Genomic DNA, 19,423 nt, shown 5'->3' on the forward strand with positions numbered 1-19,423 from the left:
ATTTTTGAAGCGTTTCATGTTTTTGGGAGGTGTTTGTGGTCATGCTGAGGAACCAGCAAAAAGCACAGAAGAAACCGGTGTGATTTTTGGAAAGGGCCCGTGACTTTTTTGCCTGCAGCAGGTTGCATTTTTTTGGTGCGTCTTGCGCTTTTTTGTTTTACGCATTTTTGAAGCGTTTCATGTTTTTGGGAGGTGTCTGTGGTCATGCTGAGGAACCAGCTAAAAACACAGAAGAAACCAGTGTGATTTTTGGAAAGGGTCCGGGACTTTTTTTGCCTGCAGCATGTTGCTTTTTTTTGGTTCCATAGACTTTAATAGAAATGCAGCAGAAACACGTACATGATGCAACACTTTATGCGTTTCTGTTGCATTTCCATTGCAGTCTATGGAGCAAAAAAATGCAACCTGTTGCATGCAAAAAAAGTCCCTGACCCTTTCCAAAAATCACACCGGTTGGTTGAAAATGCAGAAATGTGAACGTGACCAATAGGAAATCATGTTAAATGGACTGTAGCGCCCTGCTTTTAGGCTTCATTCACTGTTGAGCGTAGCGATTTACTGGTGTTTTCGGGAGATTTTTGCAGCTTTTTTAACCACTTGCTTACTGGGCACATAAACCCCCTTCGTTCCCAGGCGAAATTTCAGCTTCCGGCACTGCGTCGCTTTAACTGACAGCGGTCGTGCGACGTGGCTCCCAAACAAAATTGGCGTCCTTTTTTCCCCACAAATAGAGCTTTCTTTTGGTGGTATTTGATCACCTCTGCGGTTTTTATTTTTTGCGCTATAAACAAAAAAAGAGCGACAATTTAAAAAAAAAAAATTTTTTTTTTACTTGTTGCTATAATAAATATCCCAATTTTTTTTAAAAAAACGTTTTTTTCTCAGTTAAGGCCGATACGTATTTTTCGACGTATTTTTGTAAAAAAAAAAAAAAAATCGCAATAAGCGACTGGTTTGCGCAAAAGTTATAGCGCCTACAAAATGGGGAACAGAATTATGATTTTTTTTATTATTTTTTTTTTTACTAGTAATGGCGGCGATCTGCGATTTTTATTGGGACTGGGATATTGCGGCGGACGTATCGGACACTTTTGACACAAATTTGGCGCCATTCACATTTATACAGCGATCAGTGCTATAAAAATGCCCTAATTACTGTATAAATGTGACTGGCAGGGAAGGGGTTAACACTAGGGGGTGAGGAAGGGGTTAACTGTGTAGCCTGGGTGTGTTCTAACTGTGTAGGTGGAGGGGGGTGACTGGGGGAGGTGACCGATGCTGTGTCTCTATGTACAAGAGACACAGATCGGTCTCCTCCTCAGACAGCACGTGGAGCTCTGTGTTTACATCGCGGCCGCCAGGTACACGCATCGGGTCTTCGGCGATGCGCCGGGACAGTTTTTACCCGCCGCGCGCCACCCAGTGGCGCGCGCGGGTAATGCACATAAAAGGCCGTGTTTAAACGGCCACTTGGCACTTGAGAGCCGCGCTGCGGACGTATTTTGTCTATAGCGCGGATCTCAAGTGGTTAAAGCCTCTTTGCGTCTTTTTACAAGCGTTTTACAGCTTCAGCTGTTTTTATTTAGCCAATAGAAAGCACTAGGGGGAGGAGAGGGAGAGGAAATGTGGGGCGCAGAGTTGCTATTTGAGCAGAAAACGCTCAAGTCAGGTGTTTCTATTGAAGTCCATGGGGCCAAAAATGCTTGTAATCTGCCAAAAAGAAGCTTGTGTACTTTTTTGAGCTTCAGGCAGCAGAATGCTCATATGTGAACAGGGGCCATTGAAATTAATGGGATTTGGCTTGTTGAGCACTTTAGAGCTACAGGCAGAAAATCGCTTGGGTGTGAACATGGGCCATTGAAATTAATGGGATTTGGCTTGTTGAGTGTCTTATGCCGCGTACACACCATCACTTTATGTGATGGAAAAAAAACAAAATTTTTAAAAACGTCAATTTAAATGACCATGTGTGGGGGAAAACGTAGTTGTATGTCTTGTGAAAAACGACAAAAAAAATTGAAGCATGCTTCAATTTTTTGTGTCGTTTTTCAAAACGTCGTTTTTTGTTTCACAAAAATTTACAGTGTGTAGCAAAAAACGACGTTTAAAACAACGTTTTTAAACCCCCGCATGCCCAGAAGCTAGTTATGAAGTGAGCTTCAATGGAAAAAAGTGGTGAACGTAACCGCGCTTTGCTAGAGCACTGTGAAAAAAACGATGGTGTGTAGGCAACGTCGTTTTTGAAAATTGAAGTTTCAAAAAAGTCGTTTTTTACTTCACAGAAAATGTCGTTTTTTTCCATCACATAAAGTGATGGTGTGTATGCGGCATTAGAGCTACAAGCAGAAAATCGCCTTGGGTGTGAACATGGGCCATTGAAATGAATGGGATTTGGCTTGTTGAGCGTCTTAGGCCTTGTACACGCGACCGAACATGTTTGCTGAAACTGGTCCGCGGACATGTTCGGTCGTGTGTACGGCCGACCGGACCGGATTCCCGGCCGAGCGGACAGGTTTCCAGCGGACAAATGTTTCTTAGCATGCTAAGAAACATGTCCGATGGAAGCCTGTCTGCCGGACGTGTTCGGTCGTCTGTATGACTCACCAGACATGTCCGCTCGGCCGAAAGCCCTCGCATGCGTCGAAGTGATTAGACGCATGCGTGGAAGCATTGACCTTCCAGGGTCGCACACGTCGCCGCGTCATCGTCGCGGCCACGTCACCGCGTATCCTGTCCGCGGGAAATTTGGTCTGATGGTGTGTACAGCCATCAGACCAAATGATCCCAGCGGACATGTCCGATGAAAACGGTTGACGGACCGTTTTCATCGGACAGATCCGGTCGTGTGTACAAGGCCTTAGAGCTACAAGCTTTAAGCAGAAAAATGCTCAGGTGTGAACAGGGCTTTAAAAGCGGAGGTCTGCCATTTTTTTTTTTTTTAAGTCAGCAGCTACAAGTGTGTCTCCCAGAAGACAGTTGGGGGGGGGGGTGGCGTAACTCCCGCTGGGGTCTATGCCCAGAAGTGGGTGCAAATACCTGTATTATACGAGTATCTGCACCCCCTCCCCCCTGAAAGGTGCCAAATGTGACACCGGAGGGTTCCAAAAAGGAGGTACCATTTTTGTGTGGACCTCCGCTTCCTAAGGCGTCATTAACTTTGACACCTGCTGGGCGATTGCTATGCGGTGTGGGAAATGCACAGGAATCGCTGCAATTCCTGCACCGCATCAGTGTGAACAAGGGCTAATTCTGATTAAAATCTTAGTTCAGCTTTGGGGGCACTTTCACGCTGACTCGCTGCAAAAACGCATATGCGTTATTTTACCACGACTTTACTGAATTTTGCATTTAATGTACATCAAAAACTGCACCGAAAACGCATGACTTGTGCGTTTTTGCCATGGTTTTACTGTGTTTTCCATTGCTTTCAATGGGAAGGTGTGCTTTTGGTCAGGTTTTTTAGCTCCCCAAACATGCTCCAAGCAGGATTCTTCTCACCACACCTCCTCAGTGTGAACACATTCATTGATTTTAAAGCATTTTTCTTGAGCTTTTCAGTGTTTTTTGTTTTTGCGCAAAAGATCTTGAAAAACTCCTAAGTGTAAAAAGGGCCCCAACAGAAATGATGTGAAGGTGAACTCACACTGACCCCCCCCTCCCCACCCCCTAGTCCCCGCTGTACAGTAAAACCTTGGTTTGAGAGTAACTTGGTTTGAGAGCGTTTTGTAGGACAAGTAAAATGTTTAAATAAATTTTGCCTTGATATACAAGCGATGTCTTGATATAAGAGTAGCGTCATGTCACAACTGGGTATAAAAAAGAAGAGAGGAGCCTCTGAGTGTAGCAATATGGTTACATTTAATGAAGGTACAACATATTGCTACAATTATAGGCACAAGTCTTCTTTTTTATACTCTGTAGCTCCTGTTGAATTTTCCTTCTAATCCCCTTGTGGAGACTTCCATATGTGGATGGACATTTCATGGTCACACAACCTATCACATTGCTATAATCTTTTTATATGGACTATAAACTGAAGGACTTATGAATAAATGGTTGTGGAACAAATCATTTGAGTTTCCATTATTTCTTATGGGGAAATTCGCTTTGATATACAAGTGCTTTGGATTACAAGCATACTTCCGAGACGAATTATGCTCCCAATCCAAGGTTTTACTGTACTTACCTTTGGGGTTACCAAGCTTTCAGTCGCCTCAGCGGTATGAAATCCCCCCTCTACTCTGTGTAGAGCTTCTGGGACAGACCACTTTGATTCACTGTGATGGCATTGACCAATCAGAGTCTGTCTTGGAGGCGCTGATGGAGAAAACAGGTGAAGAGAATTTTAAATCCCTGCAAGTGTGCTGACAGATCGCCAACCCCAGAGGTAAGTACAGTAGGGATCGGGGGTGGAGGTGATGGCGTCAGGGGTGTAGGGTGTCCCGTGTTATTTCACCTGTAAAAAAAATTTATGCAAAGGTAAAACAACACTTTCAATTTGATTGGAGCAGACAGAATCTGGAGCAGCTGTGCATGGCAACCAATCAGCTTGTAGTTTCTGCTTGGTCAGAAATGAAAGCTAGAACATGATTGGCTGCCATGCACAGCTGCTCCTGTTTTAATAACTCTCCTTGTGTCTTTTTGATTATTCATATATCCGATGAGATTGTTAGGTGTATGGCCACTATGAGATGGATCGCTCAGAGGCTGAGCCCCCAGCAGTGGTAGAGGACGGGTCAGTGTCTCTCCGGCTTGTGGAAGGATCGGACTATCTCAGAGTGTTACATTGTTTCCACTTTATACAGAGAGAGATCGGGGAGAGCTGCTGAGCCAGAGACCTGCTGCACCGGCGCACAGTGACACCGCACACTCCCACCGACACCACACACACATATACACACACTGACACACAGACACATCTCCCACCAGCCCAGGGAGGGGAAGCAACGAGTCAGGGCCGCTCCATACAATCTGCTGCCTGTGTGAGTGAAGATGGCGGCTCCCATCCCTGCCAAGCCAGGCACTGTAGGGGGAGGCAGCAAACCTGCGTCCCCGGAGCTGGATTTCAGGTCTGGAGCCAGGATCGAAGAATTAAACAAACTCATCCAGGAATTCAGCAAGCATGATCAGAGGGAATATGATGACCAGAGAGCCCTGGAGATCCACACAGCCAAGGACTTCATCTTCTCCATGCTAGGTAATACCAGCGGCACCTTGTCTGTCTGTGTGTATAATACTGTATATATGTGTGTCTCCACTGACAGGGCATACCGCCCTCTTCTCACTGCACCGGGATGGGGGGCACTACACACCATATCACCCGAGAGGGGAGCACCTCATCACCACACATATTATAGATTATCTGATCAATACACACACTATATGATCTGATCAACACACACACTATATGGACTGATCAATACACACACTATATGATCTGATCAATACACACACTATATGATCTGATCATCTTACACACGCTATATGATCTGATCAATTCACACACACTATATGGTCTGATCAATACACACACTATATGGTCTGATATAGGAGCAGCTGATCACATGCACTATATGGGGACATCTGATCAGCACACATACTATAGGGGAACATCTGATCAGCACACATACTATAGGGGAACATCTGATCAGCACACATACTATAGGGGAGCATCTGATCAGTACACATACTATAGGGGAACATCTGATCAGCACACGTACTATAAGGGAACATCTGATCAGTACATATACTATAAGGGAACATCTGATCAGTACATATACTATAAGGGAACATCTGATCAGCACACATACTATAGGGGAACATCTGATCAGCACACATACTATAGGGTAATATCTGATCTGCACACATACTATAAGGGAACATCTGATCAGCACACATACTATAAGGGAACATCTGATCAGCACACATACTATAGGGGAACATCTGATCAGCACACATACTATAGGGGAACATCTGATCGGCACACATACTATAGGGGAACATCTGATCAGCACACATACTATAGGGGAACATCTGATCAGTACACATACTATAGGGGAACATCTGATCAGTACATATACTATAAGGGAACATCTGATCAGCACACATACTATAGGGGAACATCTGATCTGCACACATACTATAGGGGAACATCTGATCAGCACACGTACTATAAGGGAACATCTGATCAGCACACATACTATAGGGGAGCATCTGATCAGCACACATACTATAGGGGAACATCTGATCAGCACAAATACTATAGGGGAACATCTGATCAGTACATATACTATAAGGGAACATCTGATCAGCACACATACTATAGGGGAACATCTGATCAGCACACATACTATAGGGGAACATCTGATCTGCACACATACTATAGGGGAACACCTGATCAGCACACATACTATAAGGGAACATCTGGTCACTCGTATACGATCTGATATAAGAGCAGCTGATCAGCCATGCATTTCCTTTCAGGAGATGCCCATGCCACCCCACATGAATGAATTTTCTGCTTGCCTTTTTTTGATAGAGTTGATTGATGGCTGCTGTACAGTATTATATACAGTATCTGACAATGGCGCTGCTATCTTGATGGCCTGGTCAGGGACATGGGACTGCTGGTTTGCATATTGTCACCAAGTTGTTTTAACGTGAAGGTGGAACAGATTGGCTGTAGATGTGTTCAGCACATGCCAGTGATTGGAGCTATTATCAGCAGCATGTCAGATCCAGTAGCCCCGTGTAATTGATTAGTCCATATTCTACACATGGATGTCTGTATGTGGAGCGCCGCGTTCTCTCTCTGCAGCTCACACATGGCGTGTGCTTCTTTCTACAAGTCATAGATCATTATGCTTAGCTTGTATGCCTGTCTGTAAGTGGAAGACAATGACTGGCATATGGCTGATTCGATCTAATAAATCATCACACACATCCAAGTGTATTAGTTCATAATCTATACATACAGGTTGGATTGCGTGTCATAAGTGGTATGATCCATATTATCGATTGGAACATTTTTCTAATGTATGGGCAAAAGGAAACCTGAGATTATGAGGCTGATTTACTAAAGGAGCTGGGAATACTTACACATTACATTGGATACTTGACGTGAATAGTCACAAAATCATGCAAAATGTAAATTCCCATTTACTTTTTTCACACACAAGATTGGATAATTGAGGTAAATATTCACACACTTTGTATTCTGTGAAGATTCTTGTCTCTATAATGCCCATGTACACAGACACATTTAGGCCTTTACCGCAGGAAATCAGCGTATTTTTATGCCAAGGAGTTACAGATGTTGGGCACCAGTCACAGCCAGCAGCTGGTGCAAATGAAGGACGGGTCAGACTCAGCCGCTGTACACCTGTAACTGCACAACTACGTGTACAGGGGTGGATGGGTGGTTACAGATGTACAGGAGTGACAGCCGGGCATTCATTAATACAGGCTGTAAACCAACACCCGTGACTCCATGGCATGGAAATACCCTGAAATCTTATGGTGTATCGTCAAATGCGTTTTTGATCCATTGAAGGGGAAAAAAAACGCTAATGTGGAAAAACGCTATTGCAAAAACTTTGAAAAACTCACTGCAAAGCAATTGGCGTTTATATAGCGGCCACAGAACCTGTGTAAATAATATGTGTTCGAGTTTGAGGCCTGGTTCACACCTATGCGTTTTTAGTGCTTCTTGCAGATTTGCACTACAGTCCATTTAACATGGTTTCCTATGGACCACGTTCTGTAGTGCAAATCTGCGAAAAGCACTGAAAATGCATAGGTGTGAATCGGGACTAAAGAGACAAGGTGGCAACCCTATGTATATGAGCCCCTAGTAAATGTAATGTTACATTGTATTAAAAGAAATTGCTATTTGAGAATCAAACTTATGTTGCAAGTATTGTGTGAATGATGCGCACTGATTGTCGGCTACACTTTATTACTTGGCCTTGTTTCATGTTGCAGACTAGGCCCTGTGTATATATACACCTTTCACAGAATAATTCTAATACCTGTGGCAAAGGTGTGGTATATTTACTCATACAATGAGGTAATGGGAGGCAGATTAACCTCTTCCTCCCAGGCACAGTTGTAGATACAAGCAAATCACCTCAGTGTCACTCAGTGTGATTCCTAACTTTCTAGTGCTGATTTTCCACATGTAAATGATTACCACACAAGCTGCTCTACTTCCTCCATTCATTTCTTTAGTAGACAGTAGTGAATATGCCATGTCACTGCACAGTACATTTATTTATAGTCAGTTTTCTTCTTTCTTCTCACATGTTTGCACTGGGTATATAAGCACAGCTATGTTTGTGTAGTGTGACAGCTGTATAGATTAAGGCAGGCAGGCAAAGAAAAGTCACTGCCTAAAGCAGGGGTATAGAAAATCGCATACCATTCAGGGAAGAGTCTATACATCAAGAAGCCCGAAAGGGTGGAGGGTATTGTAAGCTTTGTACATGTGTAAGGCCCATTGCACATGGGGCCACCCACGTGAAGAAGACCTGCATTCCGGACCCTCATGCCTAAATGCTTAGGGCCCTAGATGCCATTACCTCTTGGTACAGTGTTCATCCCTCTCCAGCTGCAGATTGCCATACACTGCGGCGGGGCTGGACGCTGCACCTGTCCTTCCCAAACGCACCGCAGCTGGATGGTCCTCTGTACAATGCATTTAAGTGTAGCATACACATTTTACCCATCCTCATCCTATATTCTGCGGAACCACTGCTTCAAAACCACCCAACTTTCAATCATTTAGAGGGACCATCTTTTGCAACCAAATCCATCTGTCCTTTTTACCTCAGTTGTCCCTCTTTTTGGTTGTAAGCCTTAATTGGTGGCACAGAGGCTTAGCGGTAAGCCTTGTAGTAACAGGGTCGTTCATTCAAATCTGGACCATCGCCGTAGACTTTGAATGTTCTTTATGTGTTTGTGTGGGTTTCCTTTCACATTTCAAAGACATGCTGGCTCCTGTCTAATTTGGCTATGCACGTGTTATCACGTTCTGCATGCCAGTCCCAAGCTCATGCCCGTGGACTGGTTATCACTTGCCTTCAGACTTTGTACTCAAAGGTGTTCCTTTTTCTGATGTCTAAAAGTTGCGAGTTACAGGTAGACCTTATTGATCGTTTCATTAGTGATCCACTTTTATTATACACTAGGGAGGAAAATAAAGCATGACAAATCTGCAAAGAAACCAATCGGCTTCCAGTTTATTTTTTGTCAAAGCTTATTTGAACAAGCTGAAGTTAGAAGCTAGCTACCATGCACAGCTGCAGCAGATTCCATTTTTAGTAAATCTCCCCTTAGTTTATAATCACAAAAATCTGTAGGAAAATCTCTGACATCACGGTTTTGGAGACAGTAGCTTAAGAGTTAAAAGAGAATTAAAGAATTTTATTTTTTCCCCCCAATTTTACTTACCGGTACCTAGGTGGATGCAGCATGGGCCTGATGCTGCATCTGTCCCCCGGTGCCTCTACACTGAGAACCGAGCGATCAAACACTTTTGATCACTCGGTTCTAACAGTTCTCTGAGCGGAGAGCTGCTGACTGTCAATCAGCAGCTCTCTGCTCTAGAGTGCTGAACTGTGGAGCGGCTATCTCAGGCTCTCAGCGGCTTGCTGAGAGTCTGTGTAGGGTGTCAGTAATTTCTGTGATGTCAGCAGAGAGCAGACTTCAGCCTGCTCTCTGCTGAAAACGGGTTACAGTGGTGCAAAATTTATTGTGATCCATAGGAGAAGTACAGCCAAAAGATATTTGTCTATACTTCTTTTTAAGGATAGGTTCACACTAGTGAGAATTGGATGCCAGAGATTGTGACCATATGTAGCCAGTTATGTATATGTAGCCAGTTCACCTATCTTCGCAGCAGCTCCAGTGTGATTTGCACAGGAACACTGTGCGTCTTTTGGTTAATTTCAGGTCTGAATTCAGCCAAAAATCAGACAGACCTCAAAAGGTGAACAGGGACGCACTGGACTTCTGCTGTGAGCTGCTGCGTGCTCACATGTCTTAAAGTGTTGTTATCAGTTGAATGTCATACTTTCCTGCTCTATGTAATACTTTTTGCACAGAGCAGCCCTAATCTTCCTCTTTTGGGGTCCCCGCCAGTGCTCCTGGCTCCTCAGCGTGTGCCCCCCAAAGAAATCCACTTTCAATGGTGGCACTCATGCAGGCTTGCTTTTGAGCTGCCCTGTCTGCGTCTGTTGACACTGCATTTGATTGATTTTGTCACTGGATTTGATTGATTTTGTCACTGGATTTGATTGACAGCAGCAGGATCCAATGGCTCCTGTTGCTATCAATCTGCCCAGTGAGGAGGGACAGAGCTCTGGGGAGCCACTGCTCCTATGCACAGCTAGCTAAGTACCCCTTAGCAAGCTGCTTACTGGCCCAAGAAAAAGAGGGCCAGGGCTGCTCTGTGCAAAATCACTGCACAGAGCAGGGAAGAGCAGAGAACTGAATTTTTAACCTCCCTGGCAGTATTCCTGAGTGTGGCTCGGGGTTAAATTTCAGTACCATTAGCGGAAATATCTACTGTGGGCACCCGGCTGTAACAGCTTACGGCTTCACACTGCGCATGCGGGAGTCACTCTGCCATTGGCCAGCGATATTCTGAGACCTGTGTTGTGTCCCAGAAGATGGCTGGCAGGGAGGGGCCGCCTAGGGCGAGAGTAGGAGTTGCCTAGGTGGCCGAGGACCCAGAAGTGGGACAGGTAGTCCCACCAAAAAGAGGACGCACCCCCCCCCCCCCCAAAGGGGATGAGGAGTGCTTAAAGCGGAAGTCCACTTTTGGGTGGAACTCCACTTTAGGCTTTAGAACCACTTTAAGACTTTGATGTCAATAGGTTTTTAAAGGATGGAGGACACTTCACCTCTTTCTCTCCCATTTAGTACAATTTGCCTTTGAGCAGCCAATAAATCTACTGTCTAGGTCTAAAAAAAATTATGGAAAAAATGGATATTAATAGACGGTAATAATTTGTAAAGTCCCTATGTGAGCCTCACAACCTTCAGCCTGCGACCTTTTAAAGATATTCGCTGCTGACACAATAGGTAGCATGGTTAGAGTTCCCATAAGTGTAGAAACTCACCAGCACTCAAGGATGTTTAATTCCCATTTTATTGTGAAAGTATTGTCACTGGGTGTTTGGGCCTCACTGGGTCCCTTTCCTTAAAGGCAACAAATTTGTTGTAATTTGCCTTGATTGAAATGTTGGCATGTATGCCGGGATAATGCTTTCAGCAGCGAAATGAACGTCCCGGAGTGCGGGGGACTTTCCACATTTGGTAACAATTTGCATCTGTTGGCTCCCCGACTCCTGAAATATCTCCAGCAATGTATTTAGAATGGAGAGATTGCCACCTGTTCTGTTAGTTTTAAAGAATTTGGGCAGTAGATGTTTTGTGTATCAGCCGTGAATAGAGAAAGGGAAAAAGCTTTGCAATATCTTCACGTAGGTTATATTGCTCCTATTGGCCAGTGCTTCTGCCTTTTGTGGAACCATTGCTCCCACGAAAGGGGTAAAGAAAGCACTGATGGCTACAAACATTGCATCTCTATTCAAATGTCATATACAAAATTGTTTTTTGGAAGCCTTTCAACAGGTGCGGATAATGGAGAACATAATCTTGTATGCATGCCGCATAATATGATCCTTTCATACAAATTTACCCATAAAGTAAATTGGTGCAGTCATCCACTTATTATCTACAAAGAAGTATGTGAGGTTGAAAAGAAATTCATCAAAAATCAAATAGCAAAAAATGTAAAGGGTGTTCTCTAGGATGACCCACCTGTATTTTAAATCGTGTACCAAAGCAAGCCTTTTTTTTTTTTTAGTTTTATAATTTATTACAAAATGTATTAAATATAAAAGTAGAGATTACATAGAGTCTGAGTCTTATACAAAAGTCAAGTCGACGTGTTTCACGGTGAAGACTGCTTCCTCGGGACTTCTTAATCATAATGGACAGAAAAACATCAATGCACATATAATTAATTAATGGTTGTATATTGATGTTTTTTACCTATGCAATGTACTTATTGTGTATTAAAGTGGGTATCTGTCAAATATGAATAAGAAATCTTGAGGAAGCGTTCTTACCACCACTTCCCAATAGAATTAGCAGGAAAAAAAGTGTCAGCCGCACTTCACTTAGGTTGGACTTGTTTTTTTTTTTCAACCTTGCCTACTATGTAAGGCTACTCTTGCCGTATTTATTGGTTATCCACAAAATTACTGCATATAACAATGTCTCCACCTGCAAACCAACCTTTCTTGATGCGTTTCACCACTCCTGGCTTGCTCACCGCTTCCCCATAATCACACATATAAGGAGCATTTTTCACGGTGAACATCACATGAATGCACAGTCGGCTATATAGGTTTATTATATAGTTACATAGTTAGTCAGGTTGGAAAAAAAAAGTCCATCTAGTTCAACCATAAAAAAATAAATAAAACAATTAAAAATATCGTACAATCCCATATACCCAATTCTATACCCACAGCTGATCCACAGAAAGGCAAAAAAAAAAACAGCAGAGCATGCTCCAATTTGCTACAGCAGGGGAAAAAATTCCTTCTAATTACTTATTAGCAGTTGTTCTCTGAGCCCAGAAAGTTATTTCCAGGGTTCCTCCATGGTAAAAAGGTTAAGAAAGGCATGGTGTAGTCATTGCTTCACCTCCCTATTGGCTACAAAATGTGATTGATGTCCTTACAGACCAAATAGGCACATGGAGCAGGAATAGATGTTACAGTAACTATGAGAGACAGGATTTTAATAATGCTTAAAGTGAAACAATAGAAGTGAAATATTCCTTTAAATTTCGTACCTGGGGGCTTGTCTACAGTATGCCTGTAAAGTAGCGAATGTTTCCTGTGCTTAAAAAAAGTCCCTGCACAAAATGACATTTCTAAAGGGGGGGGGGGATCATTTAAAACTACTCGCGGCTATAATGAATTGTCGGGTCTCGGCAATACAGATAAAAGTAATCGAAAAAAAAAACAAAGGTTCCCCCTCCAATCCATTACCTGGCCCTTTGGGGAACCCCGAACCAAAAAAAATGCATGGGGTCCCCTCCAAATTCAATTACCAGGCCCTTTAGGTCTTGTATGGATATTAAGGGGAACCCTGCGCTAAATTTAAAAAAAAAATGGCGTAGGGGCCCCCTCAACATCCATACCAGACCCTTCAGGTATGGTATGGATTTTAACTACCCTGCATTTTATGTACCCTGTTACCAATTCACATAGGGGGGCGGCATTTGGGGGTCCCCTTTGTTAAAGGGGGCTTTCAGATTCCGATAAGCCCCCCGCCTGCAGACCCCCACAACCACCAGGCAAGGGTTGTGGGGATGAGGCCCTTGTCCCCATCAACATGGGGACATCCTCCCCATGTTGAGGGCATGTGGCCTGTTATGGTTCAGGAGGGGGGGCGCTCTCACCCCCCCTCTTTTCCTGCGGCCTGCCAGGTTGCGTGCTCGGATAAGGGTCTGGTATGGATTTTGAGGGGGACCCCTACGCCATTTTTTTAAAATTTAAAGCAGGGTTCCCCTTAATATCCATTCAGTCCTGAAGGGCCTGGTAATGGAATTTGGGGGGGACCCCCACAAGTTTTTTTTTTTATTTTTTGGTTCTGGGTTCTCCTTAATATTCCTACCAGACCCAAAGGGCCTGGTAATGGACTGGGGGTTAACCCATGTCGTTTTTTTCAATGACTTATATCTGTATTGCCGGGACCCAACAATTCATTATAGCCGCGAGTAGTTTTAATTTGCCGCCTTTTTTTTTTCTTTAGAAATGTCATTTAGTGCAGGGACTTTTCTAAGCACAGGAAACATGCGCTACTTTACAGGCATACTATAGACTCCCCCCAAACTAGTGTTCGACCCCAACATAAAGCTCATCGATACTTCAAACTAGTGTTCCTCAAAAAAAAAAAAAAAAACACACATAATACTGCTTCTAATTTTGCCACATTCATAAGGTAGTTTTATTAGCTCAACGTTTTACTATTATTTAAATATCAAGTTGATTTTTCACAAACCCAGTTTATATCTTTCTATATTTTATTAGTGCTTGATAATGTAGTAAACACGCATTGTATTTAAATTGCATCTGGAAATGCTAGTGGTTTGGCTGCAAGCAGAATTGATACATTTTAGCACTTTTTGAGTAACTGACCCAAAACTAATTTGAAAATCAGGCTTTCTAACTTTACTATGCCATTTTCAGAGTTGCAGAGCCAGTCAACTAGAACTGTAATTCCTCTGGATCAACTGTGGGTATAGGATAGTGTATATGGAGGTTTTCTATTTGTGTATGTTGGTGTTTTTTTTCCCCCTCTGTTGCATGAACTGGATGGACTTGTTTCTTTTTTCAACCTGCAGAACTAAGGTGTCAGAGTTGACAGCCCCATATTTCTTTCAGAAGAGTTCTTTAAAAAAATGAAAAACCCTCCAAGCATGGCTAGCTAGAAATCTGTGAGGATGGAAATGTGGGAGCTGCTGCTTCTGATATGGTTCTGAAGGTGCAGACTAAGTGCCGGTTCACACTACAGCGACTTGGGATCATAAGAAATTCCGAAAAGGTTCCTGTACTACTTCAAGGCGACTTCTAGGCAACTTGTACTCATTGATTTCAATGGAAGATGCCTCCAAGTTGGATCTCCATCTTAACTAAAGCAACAGGAAAAGAAAATGGTTTACGTAGGCAAAGACCTCCCTCCCACAGAGCTGATTATTCTGTGATTGGCCATAGCCAAAGTCTCCTGTCCTGGAGGCAAGTTTAAGTCGCGTTGTAAGTTGCTCCAAGTCGCGCTGTAAGTCGGGTTGCCCCTGTGTGAACCGGCTCTTAGGGATTTTTTCCTGATCCCGGTTTCCCTCCATGGTGAGTCATAGACCTGGATTATGCATATTCATATCGGCTATTCTGACATTACTGGCTATAAATGTGATTTGATCCTTGTGAGTGATGGAATAAATAGTGAAGCAAGAATGACAGCCCTGGAGTTTACATCCTCAAAATATAATCTGCAATGACAGTGCCTGCATTTTACATTCTGAGAGTTTCTTTTAAAGGGAAAAAAATGTAATTCTAGCAATATGGAAGCAGGCCTCTTTTTGAAGGGGCAAGACACTGAATGGTCATTTATCATCATTGTTTCACTATTAGTGGATCATTAACCTGGGTAAAGTGTGCAGCCAGTGAAGTCTGAATTCCAGAGCTACATACCAGGTTAATGAGTCACTAAGCAGTGATGTAAGGGTGGGCCCCATAGCCTGCCCCATTGGAATTGGAGAGAGTCCAGAGAAAGGCAACAAAACTAATGAGGGCACAACTACAAACATTGGATTTATTCTCCTTGGAAAAAATTGTAACTTCAAAAAACTCATTCTGCCTCTTACTAAATACCATGGACTGTCATCTTTACAAAAAGGGGTCATTTGGGGGGGCATCTGTACTCTCCTGACATTTTAGGGCCCCAAGAAATGTGTACATCAGGATTGATCAATTTTCAATGATACAAAGCATAGTTTGTAACACAAACCTATAAATCACTTATCAGGATTTTTTTTTACCAAAGACATGTAGCAGAATACAGTCTGGCCTAAATTTATAATGAAATTAAAATTTGTTGGGATTTCTTTAAAAAAAGAAAGTAGACAATAGGCTATTTTTCCACTTATATTGCAAAAAATTTAAAACCCGGTGGTAAATAAATACAACCAAAACAAAGCTTTATTTGTGTGAATAAAATGTCATTTTGGTACAGTGTAGCATGACTGAGTAATTGTCACTCAAAGTGTGAGAGCACAGAGTATTGAGGTAGTTAAATTGCATAGAGGTGTGTTTTTTTTTTTTTCTCTTCAGCAATCGGTAGTTTCAGCAGGAAGTGTCATTAGTTTCAAAAAACTTTTAGGTGGGCATCTTATTGAACACAATATACAGGGAATTGGGAAGTGGTAGACATACACTGGACTGGAGTTTTTATTCAACCTTACAAACCATGAAAAACAATTCAGCAATGTCGGCTTTCGTTTGTATACTGTATGCCCTCCTGTCCCTTCTGTAATAACCACTTCAGCCCCCGAAATTTTTTACCCCCCCCCTTCCTGACCAGAGCACTTTTTACAATTCGGCACTGCTTCGCTTTAGCTGGTATTTGCGCGGTCATGCAATGCTGTACCTAAACAAAATTTGCGTCCTTTTCTTCCCACAAATAGAGCTTTCTTTTGGTGCCATTTGATCACCTCTGTGGTTTTTATTAACAAAAACAAAAAAAGAGCGACAATTTTGAACAAAAAAAATATGTATTGTTTTACTTTTTGCTATAAAAAATATAATTTAAAAAAAACATATTTCTTCAACAGTTAAGGCCACTCTTCTACATATTTTTGGTAAAACAAATCGTAATAAGCATTTATTGATTGGTTTGCACAAAAGTTATACCGTCTACAAACTATGGGAAAGATTTATGGCATTTTTATAAATTTTTTGTAATGGTGGCGATCTGCGATTTTTATCGGTCTTGTGACGGACAGATCAGACACTTTTCCCAAATTTTTGGGACCGTTGACATTTATGCAGCGATCAGTGCTATAAAAATGCACTGGTTTACTGTATAAATGTCACTGGTAGGGAAGGGGGTTAACACTAGGGGGCCGATCAAGGGGTTAAATGTGTGTTCCCTCAATGTGTTCTATCTATATGGGGATTGGACTGAGTAGGAAAGAAGACATATCGGTGTTGCTACTTGGTAGGAACAAATGACATGTCTCCTCTCCTCTGACAGTACAGGGATTTGTGTGTTTAAACACAAATCCCCGTGCTGGTGCTCATGCACGTGATCGCGCATGGCCGGCGGCGATCGCCGACCACGTGCATTGTGTCCCCCTGTATAATAATAATACTGACTGGTTACAGTCACCATACTGACTGTATGATGACTGATTCTCTTTAACATGATACTCCGTACAGGGTTGTCACTGTGTTGATGTGTCTATTGGCATAATCGTTTAGTGTACACGGATAGAGCTGAAACCGCCAGCCATACCTCAACACTTTGTTGCCATGACTCTTCGCATCCATTCCATATGTTTTTTTTCTGTGCTCTAAATGAAAGCATCATCTATACAGTTACAAGTTAACCTGTTTTTTGTTACACATTTTAGCGTCTTTTCTGGACTGTACTGAAATGGGTCATACAGGCAAGATTCATGGGTATCCTAGCTCTGTAATTGACTGTCAACACAATTAGAAGTGTCTGTCATCTTTCTCATAGGATGTGGCAGGGTTTGTGCGGATGTGATTTGAAAGATCTCTTAACCTTCTGTTCTGTTGCAAGCAATCAACGCCTGCACTTGCCCTTCCGTGGGAATGAGAGTTGTCTGCTGTCAGAGAGCAGAAAAAGATGTGTGTATCAGGATAACATGTTTGTAAAGTGTTCCTAGAATGACGTAGTCAATACAGATTAGCCATTGTAAAAAAAAAAATCAAATACATTTGGGATGATGAGGGTCAGGGCGGTTCATACTTCTTTGCTTATGCCTTGGTTCCCACTGGTGCGATTTGACATGTCAAATTGGCAGAAATTGCTGGCAATGGCACCATCCTAGTCATGGCACCATCCTAATTGCCGCAGTTGCATTCGTTTGGGTACAGTTGCGGCGTCGCACCGATTTCAAAAAGTAGTTTCTGTACTTTTTGCGTTTTCAGGTTGCGATTTCCATTGACATCTGTGCAGAAACCCCCCAGATGTCTGTGAAATCGGAACTGACATGCAGGAGTGAAATCATGTGAGTTCAGCTGAACTCGCACGGCTTCATTCCCGCAGCTCAGTGTGCACCTGGGCTAAGGGGGTTCATACTGAAGCACGGAGCGGTTTACAGCCGAGGTCCGGTGCGTCCCTGTTTACCGATTCAAATCCGATTTCGATCCGAATTTTGGGTTGAAATGGGACCTAGAATGGCCCAAAAGACACACAGAGACCCCGTGCAATTCGCACCGGAGATGATCCAGAGATATGTGACCGGCTCCATAGAGAAGCCGGTTGAATCAAGATCACAATTTTTTATTTAACGATTAATTGTGCAGCTCTAGTGTATTCCCTAGTACACACTGCTAGTCTTTTTTTCGTTCAACCCAGCGGGCTGAATGGAAAAAGAAAAAACTACAGCTCAGGGTGGAGCCGCTGTACTAACATTCAGATGTTAGTGACATTCCACATGTGATGTGGTTTTAAAGCCTTTTATTGTGGGTTATAATGCTAGCTACTAGGAGGAAGAAACCATTGTAGGGCATACAATCGCTTGTTACATGTTTTTATTTTTATTTGTTTGGGGTGTTTCATTTGAAGAATAATAGAACGTGGAGTTCAGCTACTATTTTGATTTTTTTATTTGATTTCAGGGGTTGTAAAAAGGTAAAGGTACATTCTCCCCCCCCCCCTAAATAGCTTCTTTTACCTTAGTGCAGTCCTTCTTCACTTACCTCATCCTTAAATTTTGCTTTTAAATGTCCTTATTTCCTCTGAGAAATCCTCACTTCCTGTTCTTCTGTCTGCAACTCCACACAGTAATGCGACACTTTTTCCCTGGTGTGGAGAGAGCCTCTTGAGGGGGAGGGGGAGAGCAGGAGTGTCAGGATGCCCACTAACACACAGCTCCTTTCTCTATCTGAAAAGTAGGTAGCGTCCTGGGGAAAAAAGTGTGGGAACTCCCACCCAAGATCCACTCCCCCACCAAAAGAAAACAGAACTCCGCAATGTCTCCTGGGAACAATGACAAAAGCTCCCAGCAGACATTGCGGCATCGAGGAAGTGACGGAATACCCGCAAACTACGCGATGAATCCATATAAGGAAGTGGCCAGTAACAAAGGATTACTAAGGTTCGCCTGCCCCGGGCAGTGACTCGAGCTGGGCATCGTCGCTTAGTGAAGGATTGGCTCGGGTGGCTCGGCTGCTCTCGTCTGCTCTAGTCCTGCAAAGGGAACTGCGTTCCTGCTGTGAAAAAAGTGCAGGAACTCCGTTCCCACGCGTTCCCGCAGGACTTGAGCCCTGGTCCTGACCCTCCTGCTCGCCCTCTCAAGAGGCTTTCTCCACACCAGGGAGAAAGCCTTGCCTTACTGTGTGGAGTTACAGAAGAACAGGAAGTGAGGATTTCTCAGAAGAAATAAGGACATTTAAAAAACAAAATGGAAGGATGAGGTAAGTGAAGGAGGACTGCACCAAGGTAAAGGAAGCTATTTACCTTAACAACCCCTTCAAGGCTGGGTTCACACTATTGCGAATTGGATGTGGGTTTTCCCCGCATCCAAATTGGCTTAGTAGGAGATTGTGAGTGGCTCTCTATGGAGCTGGTTCACGCATTTCCGCAGCGGCTC

General features: G+C 43.1%; 1 protein-coding gene across 1 annotated transcript in view; it reads left to right on the forward strand.

The window, feature by feature from the left end:
• Positions 1-4,652: 4,652 nt before the first annotated feature.
• Positions 4,653-19,423, forward strand: part of MB21D2 (Mab-21 domain containing 2) — a 164,381-nt gene continuing 149,610 nt past the window's right edge. Inside the window, exon 1 of the mRNA XM_040349553.1 lies at positions 4,653-5,197. Within this exon, the coding sequence (XP_040205487.1) occupies positions 4,993-5,197 (205 nt within the window). The 5' untranslated portion in view covers positions 4,653-4,992. The remainder of the gene's footprint in view (positions 5,198-19,423) is intronic.

This window comes from Rana temporaria, chromosome 4 (assembly GCF_905171775.1).
Source record: "Rana temporaria chromosome 4, aRanTem1.1, whole genome shotgun sequence".
Lineage (NCBI taxonomy): Eukaryota > Metazoa > Chordata > Amphibia > Anura > Ranidae > Rana > Rana temporaria.